Source organism: Chanos chanos, chromosome 8 (genome assembly GCF_902362185.1).
Source record: "Chanos chanos chromosome 8, fChaCha1.1, whole genome shotgun sequence".
NCBI classification, from domain to species: domain Eukaryota; kingdom Metazoa; phylum Chordata; class Actinopteri; order Gonorynchiformes; family Chanidae; genus Chanos; species Chanos chanos.
Window position 1 is genome coordinate 11,544,992 of NC_044502.1, and position 10,246 is coordinate 11,555,237.

The following is a 10,246-nucleotide window of genomic DNA, read 5'->3' on the forward strand; positions in this document are numbered from 1 at the left end:
CAAGCTAAACGCTACATGCAAAATAGATGTGATCTGTCCACATGCAAACAGATGACGGCTCTAATTCATGTTCAGAAAATATCATTCCACTTAAATTCTATAACACATTTTTATTTATTTTCTATGCATTTTTTTATTGAGAAGAACATATACATCAACTGAGTACGGTGTGAAACGAACATTCATGATAAAAAAAACGTAAAAAGTAGTAGTGGTAAAAAGTAGTATGTAAAATAACCTTAAAAACAATAACGTGGACAACATAATGTCTCAAAACCTATTTAAGTGCTTGTGGATTATTGAATTATATAATAAACATTGAGAGAAAGTATTTTTTAAATTTATACATGCTTAAGCTACATCAAATATGTAGCATAATTTATATACAGAATTCTTTTGTGTAAACCAAATGCCTTTCCATACAGTATACTTTACTGGGGAATTAAAATAATCACAGCTCAAGGCGTAAACTTTGAACACACCTCAGCATACAGAAGCTTATATATAGTTTTCTTTCATTTAAAAAAATACACTTGAAACAGTCTTAACTTCTTATTGCAAAAAAAAAAAACAAACAGCAACAACAACTGAACATTATATACATATGTTGCAAAAACTGTGCACAGTTTAAAAAAAAAAAAAGCCATACATTGATCTAAGGTTGAACATCAGAAACTTGATACCACAAAAGTAGCAACACAGTACATTTAGAGAAGCACAGTAGAGCTTCCTGCAACTCTTGCATCTCGACATTCTTCTCAGGGGCAGTTACATCTGCCTTTCGTCTCATCGACACTCTGGTCATCTCCGCTGGGGAGCAGAGGTGTAAAAAGTGTATAGTAGATTCTGTTTATTGATAGTCTTTACCTTCAGTCTTACATTCTTAGTTTCTGTGTCCTCTCCGCCGCCCGGTTCGACTGCATCTGAAGTCCTTGTTCCAGTCCGTCCAAATCTTCAGCTGATCTAAGACACGGTGCAGCTGTTGGTCTTGTTCATAGGTGGTCGGATGTTTGTGTCTTTGGGGAAGGTTTCCCGGCGTCGCCTTAACGCCGGGCTGAGGCGACTGGGCAGGTTGGTCTGCTGCAGGAGCTCTCTGAACACCTCCACCACGCTGTTGTTCTCCTTGGCTGAGGTCTCGATGAATGAGTTGTTCCAGTCCAGCTCTACGGTGGAGAGCACGTCATCTGCCAGTATCTGCCTCTCATCCTCCAGGTCCATCTTGTTACCCACCACCACGATGGGTGTGAGCTTGTCCTCTTTGACCTCTAGAATCTCCTCTCTCAGGCGCTTGACCGTCTCAAAGGATTCTGGGTCGTCAATGGCGTAGACCAGGGCGAAGGCATCGCTGCTTTGGATGCAGAGCTTACGCATGGCGGGGAAAGAGTAACTGCCGCTGGTGTCCATGATTTCCACCGTTACCTTAATGCCAGCGACCTCGTACTCCTTGCTGTGGAGCTCCTCCACCGTACGCCGATGTTTGGTTTCAAAGGTGTCCCGCAGGAACCGGTGAATCAGTGCCGTCTTCCCCACGCCAGCAGCGCCCAAGAACACCAGGCGCACTTGTGTCTTCTCTTTAACATCTAAAGACATTTTTCTGTTTGGTTGGGATCTGTTAGAATAGCTCAGATTTTTTTTTTTTTCTTGTTCCTGCCACTCCAGTAGCTTTTACTGTGTAAGTGGTAAAAGTCCCTTTCTAGTTCTGAATGAAATTGAAATCTCTTGGCTTTTTGTACAGCTGCCTTTTATTTTATTTATTTCTTTTTTGCACAGTTACAACAAGCCTTTCAACAAGCTGAACTGCACTTTCAGATCTCTGATGATAGCAGCTCTCAAGTGCTTCTGAACTCTGGCAGGTGCAGGCTCGTATTTATGTGTGTTTTGCTGGCTGTGAATGTGTGTGCCTTTGCTTTCGGCCAATGAGCAGATGGCAGAACGTTGAAGTTCAATCACTCAGAGACCAATCAGAGAGCTCCATGCAAATCAGTATCAGATTGGCTTGGGGAAGATGACGGTTATGTTGGAAGTGTTTAAATACAGTCTAGTCAGGCATAGAAAATGTTTTATTTGCAGAGAGACGAGTGCTATCCACAGCAGATTTTCTCGAACAAACAGACAAAACATCTTCTACGTTTTCTTTTCATTAAAAAAAAAAAAAAAAAGAAAAGATAATCAGTCCTAGAAAACAGTTGACACACTCATGAATCATCCTCTCTTTAGATCTTGCAGTGTTGAGCACTATATCACGCAAGTGACAGCCAGTGATTTCCTTTGATTTAGATGTATAGGAAATGCATTCATTCTACAATCTGCATATTTTACAACATTTATTAAGTTATATCCTTTGCATGCAAAATCCATGAAGTCACGATGCACATTCTCTCTGAATTCTGACACCGAAAGCTTTCAAAACAGGTTTGCTACTCTTCTGTGACTAACCGCATTGCCCTTTCATTTGAGTTTTTGACAGGTGTCATTTGTAAAAAATTCCATTAAAGGCTTGTCTTTGAGAGGTCACCTTGGCTGCGAGAGCACTGAGAGTTGGCCCTCAAAGCCCTCTGATACTCACTGATACCACAGTGCCAAAAGTGAATTTCATCACAGTCTTGGAGTCGAACCAACAAAATGTATCACGCACTTACAACTGACTGGTTCTCAGTCTTCAGTGTTCGGTGAAGTTTTGTCATCCTCAGAAATGTTAAATGCTTTTATGAAGGTATTCATTTATCACAGATCATACAATGAAGAGGCCCGAGGCACATATTAGAGACATGAATACAAAGTTGATGAATCCTATTTGTTCCCTGTTTCTCATACCTCATAACATGTTTATTATGTGCACCACAATCATTGGGGGAGAATACGGAGAGGAATGGTTTACAGAAATGGTGTTTAAGATTTAAACCAGATGGTTCAGAGGAGGCCTGTTGTTGGAGTGTTGGAGGAGTTTTTTTTTGTTCTTTTATATGTACCTTGTCTTTTCGAGATTTCCCATCGGGCTTCAGAACGTCACCGTGGCTGCCTTGCCGCTGGCAGTGCAGAACAACAGCAGGCAGCCGGGGACCAGCCAGCCTGTCCTCACACCTGCATGAAAAACAGAGAAAAGCAGAAAGAGAGAGAAAAGGAGCGGAGAGTGTGGCGGAGAATCAAAGATGGTGTGTGTGTGTGTGTGTGTGTGTCTGTGAGAGAGAATATGAGAGAAAGAGTGTGTTTGTGTTTGTGTGAGAGAGAACATGAGAGAAAGAGTGTGTGTGTGTATGAGAGAGAGAGAATATGAGAGAGAGAGAGAATATGAGAGAAAGAGTGCATGTGTGTGTGTGAGAGAGAGAGAGAATATGAGAGAAAGAGTGTGTGTGTGAGAGAGAGAATATGAGAGAAAGTGTGAGTGTGTGTGTGTGTGAGAGAGAATATGAGAGAAAGTGTGTGTGTGTGTGAGAGAGAGAGAGAATATGAGAGAAAGAGTGTATGTGTGTGTGTGAGAGAGAGAGAGAATATGAGAGAAAGAGTGTGTGTATGTGTGTGTGTGAGAGAGAGAGTATGAGAGAAAGAGTGTGTGTGTGTATGTGTGTGTGAATATGAGCAAGAGAGAGAGAGACTTTCATAGATAATGGATGAGTGGATGGGTGTTGTTGCCTGTGGCACTGGAAACGGAGATGTAAGTGTAGGTAGAATGTGGTTAAGAGAGAAGATTGAAGAGGAAGGAGTGTGTAGGTGATACAGGAATTCTGAAATGAAATAAGGGCACACATGAATGTATCGTGTTTACCGGCATTAAAGACTTGAATTAAATTAAGAAGTTCTTGATAAGCAATAGGGTTTATATGTTTGAACATAACAGACCGGTAAGACGGAATGGAGTTGTCAGTTGAACTTTGCATCATCCAAATCAATTGCAAAAAGTACAATAGAAATTGATTGCAGCTGTGGGCTGTTTCTAATAAGGGAAGCAAAGCGAGCTATTGTTAGTAAGGCCCAGGACTGATATCGGCAGCCTGCCTCGCTGTTACGTCCAGGGGCTTTTATAACAGAGTCGTGCCTCGAAATGTCTGGAAGTCCTGTCCCCAAAAGCGCCTTCCAAATACCCAAGACCTCAGCAACAGAGACAGCAAAGTTAAGCTGCATCACTCTGAAAGTCTGTATTTGCAACACTGTTGTCACTACATCTAAGTTTATACTAAGGTTAAAGATAAGGACAGGGGTCTAAGATTCGCTGCCTTCCTGAAGTGACGCGTCGAGTCAAAGCATATGTTTTTTTTTTGTTTTCCAGTTTTCTCTCTTTGTGTGTAATTCTGTATCTTTCTTTGTGGTAAGGCATTTTGTCTTCCAGTAAATCAAGTGAGTTTTCTCCCACGTAGCGAGTTTTGTTCCAAGCTTTGGGTTTGTACGCTTATCTGTGTTGTTCTTCTAGTGACTGACAGTTAATCAGTGCTAACTGCCGATGGTGAATCAGTTTCCGACAACTGGACCATTACAAAGACCAAACTGTTTTGCATGTGACACACAGTCCTAATCTGGAGTACTGAAGGAGTCATTATACTCTTAGGTAATGAGCAGATCGTCCAATACTGATGGCAAGTGTGCATGTACAGTAGCAATCTAATCCTTTCTTTCTGTAAAGGAAGCACACAGAAGAGCACAATTTAATAGCGTTATTGTCGGATGGAAGCCTAATATTTCCACTTGATTGTTTCCATGACAGTTTACAGTGCGTATCTGCTGTGATGGGAAATCCGACAACCGCCAAGATGGAAATGTTCCAAAGGCTATATAATGTATGTGTATATACGATATCACATTGTGTCCTCGTCAACATCCTTTTCCTTTTGGTCAGGTGACTTCTCTAAATAATAAGTTATCTCTCTCTTTTTTTTTTTTGCCAGTCTATATCATTCCTCATGTGTAGGGACCTGCTTGGAAACCAACTATGATTCTACAATCAGGTAATGAGGCTAACGATAAAACAAACATGCGTCTGTTTTATTTGTCTCAGGAATCGAACTTCAGCAGGACGTTTCTCGTAAAGGAGGGAAAATAAAAAAAAAGTCACAGCCAATTATCAGCACGAGGCTCATGTTTACCAGCCCGGGTCAGATGTTTACCCTTTCTGGAGAGCCATTGAAAGTCGCCTCAAAACGCAGATTTCCAGAAATATTCCCTCAGCCAGTAAATCCGATGCATTTTTCCCTTGTTAAGTACGACATTTATTTTCGTTTTATTCCACGCTGTTTTTTTTTTTTTTATTTCATTGCCAGATGATCTCGCTGTCAGATGAGAATGCAATGAGGGTTACTATCTTTTCCAATGCTATGATGGATGTGACTCACCAACATTCTCAGCGGAAGTTTTTGATTTGTGATTCGCTGTGACCGGCTTGTTTCCCTTCGTGTCTCTTTGTTAAAGGGCCAAGTTTTGGCTGGGGGCTTGTAGTCTTCCTGCTCTACTTTCCCAACTCGCTAGAACTGGAGCGAAACTGTGTCATAGGATGATTTTTGTCTTTAAATAAGCGCCATTGAAACCTCACATTGTCTCGACCTCTGTTTCTAAGGACACGAGAGACTTGATTCCAAGCATCAGCCTGGAGATTTGATGCAGTCGTGCTTCTGTAATTCAAACACAAAAACTATAGATATGCGGCCCTGCTGTTTTTACTGAGTCTTAATTAGGTGGCTCCTTTTGAAGAAGAAGAAGAAAAGAGAAGTCAAGAGAGTATCTTGCTTTCTTCCCTCAAAACAATCTAGCAAGTGGGTTCTCAAAGCAATGAACAAGCCACAGGACAATGACAAAGCAATATGGCGTAGCTTTCATAAATTATTCTGCATGTAATTTGCACCCTTCAAAAAAACAGATCTCCTTTTCTAAATGACGTTGTCTCGGGAGTAATGGATCATCCTACACAGATCTAATATTACCTGACAACACGTTGACTCAAAACACTAATAAAAATTCTTATAGGATATAGACCAGTTTCTGTCAGCGTTTTGAGGTGCATGCTCTCAACAATTTCTAAATGGTACTTTAACCATTTGTACTGTTCACTCAATGTACTGCAGTGAAAATTAAATTTAGCCGCAAAAACAGGTGCCAGCATTTAGGAGTGTTGTGAAGAAGACTGCATTACAGAGACAATCTATTGCTGCATCTCTGTTTTTGCAAAGTAACGCTTAGCCACGTGGACGGTGCTTCCTCACGTGGCCCGTTAATGTTATTACTGTAATTTCTTTCCCTCTCACATGTTAATGTGTTAACTTTGACAGCGCTGTGATTTATTTCATATCTAAGATACTTTTGAATGAGCACATACAGTATCTTCATTGTGATTTGTTGTAAAGTGAAAGCGTCGTATCATTGTAAGCTGGACCAGCAGCTTAATTCCATAACATGACTCATACCAAAGAACAAGGACCTCTTTTTGGATTGAATGAAACCTTGTTTATCATTAGTGGTTGGGGGGGGGGGGGGGGGGGGGGGACAGTGCAGGGCATGTTCTAATGGTTGTGGAAGCATTTGGAAAAACAAAAACTAACATATTTTCCAGCTACAGAAGGACACGAATCTGCCCAAGCATTTAGACGCTGTGTCATCTCACATTGGCCTTGACGAGAAGACAGTTAACGTCAGAGACAAGGAGAAAGAAAGAACGCCTGTCCGAATTTGGCCCGTCAGGCAAACATGAAGCTAGGCTAAGAGATTGAGATGGCAGGTAGGCAAGCAAACAGAAAGACAAAGTATTTTAAGGGGCATTTGGATCAGATGCAGAGAGAGTAATTGTTTACAAAAAACCAGTCTTTCCAGTCACGCACTGAAATGACATTCATTGGGCCAAACAAATTAAGCAAGACTGTGAAAATACATTTTCAAGGTTTTTTTTCGGCCTTAGCTCTAATTTTATGACGCTTTAAAACAGCGCGGGCTGAAAAGACCTCCCAGCGGAAATGTAGAACAATGCTTAAACACCCAGACCAGTAATTCCTGGGATGACCGTCGGGTACAAGGCTATAGTTCGATCAAGTGGCTTTTCAGTTTGTTGCAAAGGGCAAGCTGTGTTATCAGCGGTCATTTATTCAGCTGTGTTTACGTTCGGAGCCTTGGTGCCAAGTGTTTCGCTATTGACCTTTTGATGACACACATTAATTTTGCCACCTCTCCAGTCATTGTGTATAAAAGGCTGAATGGAGTCTTCTTTGAGTCTTCGATTTTACATTTAGACCATCGTTTTGGACCATGACGCATGTTTCAAAAGGTGAAATGCCAAAAAATGCATTATTATTCAATTGCTTACTTATAATAAGAGTGTTTTTTTTTTGAGTGTATCAATGTTGTTAGAAAAGCTCTACAAGCCTTTTGGCTGGGTTTAGCACCCAGGTTCCATTTTCATATGTGCTTTAAGAGGTGGTAATACTATCATACTTGGGTGTTCTGTGTTTAGCTTAGGTCAGAGAACAGTTGTGAAACATACTGTCAGACCAATATCATAAGACTATATGTCATGGCTCGGGTGGAAGATTTTGGCATTAGGAAAGTTTAGACAAACAATACAGTGGGTTATCTTTCACTTGTGACGTGATTTAGTCAAAACATGTGAATCTGTATCAGGGAACTGTACAAAGGGATCTTAAGTTGTGAACCTGATATTGCTGTCTTGACTAGTGGGACCAGTTTAGTCACAAAGTAAAAGTGACTTCTGCACACTTTCCCTTGTAACTACCCAGCTTAAATCACGTTTATGGGTAATTTGAGCCCTGTCTTTGCATCAGAACGGTGCCTGCCGTACATTCAGAAATCTCGGTGTGTTAATGTCTGTGTAGAGGGTATTGTGTAATGTGCCCTACATTTAGTGCCCTAAAAATTATGCCACCTCCTCTTATAAACACAAATAAAGCACTTCTGGTGGAGTCATCCTCCCTCATAGGCTCTCATCACACCTCGCTCAAATCTCAACTTTATTTGTGTTGAAGGAAAAACACATTCACATGGGAGAACAAAACACCCTCCTCTGTCATTTTGACAACTGGGCACAATATTCTACCAACAATCAAATGTGGGATAAATATATTGTGACCTAGAAATGATATAAGGGTGGTTTGTCAATTTGTCCTGTAAATGGACACTCGACTGAATAATCAGTACAGTCATTAAAAAGATTACGTTCATCATTGCCAGCAATTGATCCGGCCAGCGCAAAGCACGTCATCGACAGAAGCGAAGTTATTATTGCTATCACCAAAGGAAAGATTACTACATCCAAGTTCCGGTCAAACGTAAAACGACTTTTGCCGAGTTTTCTAACCAGGATGAATTATCTTCAGCTTAATGCCGGCATCCTGCAGCCTCTAACAAACGCAGGAGCGCCAAGGAGCCGATAAGTAGAGGTTTTATCATTCGCTACCCACATCCTGACACGTCGTAGACGGACTCGTATACCAACCGGTCTCAGCAGGTGGTTGGAAACGAAATGCGTTTTTCATAATGAGGAAAGGAAAATCACGCGGCGTTTTGTAGCGGGCCACAGAGCTCCAGGAATCACAGCTCTGACTCATCTGTATTCTGTCAGGTGACATAGAACCGCAACACTCCAGAAGGGCCTTTAAATGATCCTCCACAATCGATCCCACACGCTGCCATCTGCTGAGCTTTCGCTCTTCCACTGACCCACTTTTTTTTGAGTAAAGAGTAACAAGAAAAGTGTTTTGATGATTGATATCCAGAATGGATACATGCGAATATGAATATGTATGAAGAACGTTGATGATGTACGTATGTTTAATGTATGTATTTTTGGCGTCAGCGAGGGGATCTTTGATGGGTGCTCCATCTGTGATTTTGCTGCTGTCGTTATCTGTCATATTGAATGAAGATTTTTTTTTTTTTGACACGGTTGTCAACACGTTTAGGTCTTATTTTCATAACCACAAGCAGTTTTAATAAATGTGTGTGAAGATCTGATTTGTCTCCTCACCTCAGGGATGGGTCTTGTTAAGGTTTCAGTCAACAACTTTTTGAACAAGGTGTGAGCCTGCATGAAAATGCTATAGAGGTGTATAGATTTTTGTTTCATAAACCTGTTTATGAAATATGGAAATAAGATCACATCTAATGTTCTCAACACGTGGAACCATGTGAGTTCAAACAAAAGGCCCTCAGTGTCTACCTCACCTGTATTAACTGAGGATCTAACAGCTAATTTGTCTTAAACTAATCTCTAGAGTGTAGCAGCTCTATTATGACCTCATCAGTCTCAAGCATCTACAAAAGCCATGATCCAATCATGTGTGTCCAGAGGCACTGCACTAAACCTAGTGCATCTTTATACAGCCATCCACAGTCATGTGTTTGACCTACTAACTGCACTGGCTGCTGACATTCCAATAAGTTCCACATGGAATTGTAAAGGAATAATTCCCTCTTTTGTGGATGGAAAAGTGTAAGGTTCTTCCTCACTTAAAAGGCCACACCTCTGCCAGTTTAAAATAGGGATTTTGTCAATGCGGGCTGTCATCAATGGGGGTACCATTCGGAGAGTAATTGAATGAAAACAGCATGCCATTTCTGCCTTAATGAGTCTTCGTGTTGCTTGTTGTCTGTCCCTGAGCTGAAAAGCTTTGATACAATCGCACATCATCATTTTTATATTCGATCCTCAATGTATTAATCATCTGAGAAAAGTCATAAAGGGGAAGACTGTGCACAATAGGCGAATGCATTAAAATTTATGAGGGAGTGAATTCATTGTTTCATAATTCATGACAGCACTCGATTAAGAATTCTCAATCAGATTATAGAGCTTCAGCGAATAACAGTGAGAATCCTATAGTTCTGTCAGATGTTTACTTATGTGGGGATGCCATTTTTAATACAAGGTGACAGTATAAATACAATTCTCTAAGGTGTTTTGGTGTGTTTGAATATGTGTGTGTGTGTGACCCTATGCTCACGTGTGTCTGCTCATTAATCTTTAGCCGTGAAACTTGGTGAAAGTTTTCAAGACTTTGATTTTCAGTATGTTTCTCCAAGTCTCTCTGTTCTTTTACGTGTAGGCTGCAGGGTTATGCTGTGTGTACCTGTTCTCTGCGCGTAGGTTTAGGAAAGGTCTTTTTGGATGAGCATCAGCGATTGGAAAATCGTGTAACTTGTTCACACATCAGAGTTTAGATGACGAGACCTGATACTCGAGTTTCTCACAGACTGACTGGTGACACTGAAACATAAACAGTGAGAATGTGCAAACAATGCGCTTTGTCACCGTGACCAG

The 10,246-nt window shown here is 41.0% G+C and overlaps 1 protein-coding gene across 1 annotated transcript; it reads right to left on the minus strand.

The window, feature by feature from the left end:
- Positions 1-963: 963 nt before the first annotated feature.
- On the minus strand, positions 964-1,590 carry LOC115819809 (ras-related protein Rap-2c-like). Its single transcript, XM_030783318.1, has one exon. The coding sequence runs from the start codon at positions 1,588-1,590 to the stop codon at positions 964-966; it is 627 nt and encodes a 208-aa protein (XP_030639178.1).
- Between the last annotated feature and the right edge of the window lie 8,656 nt (positions 1,591-10,246).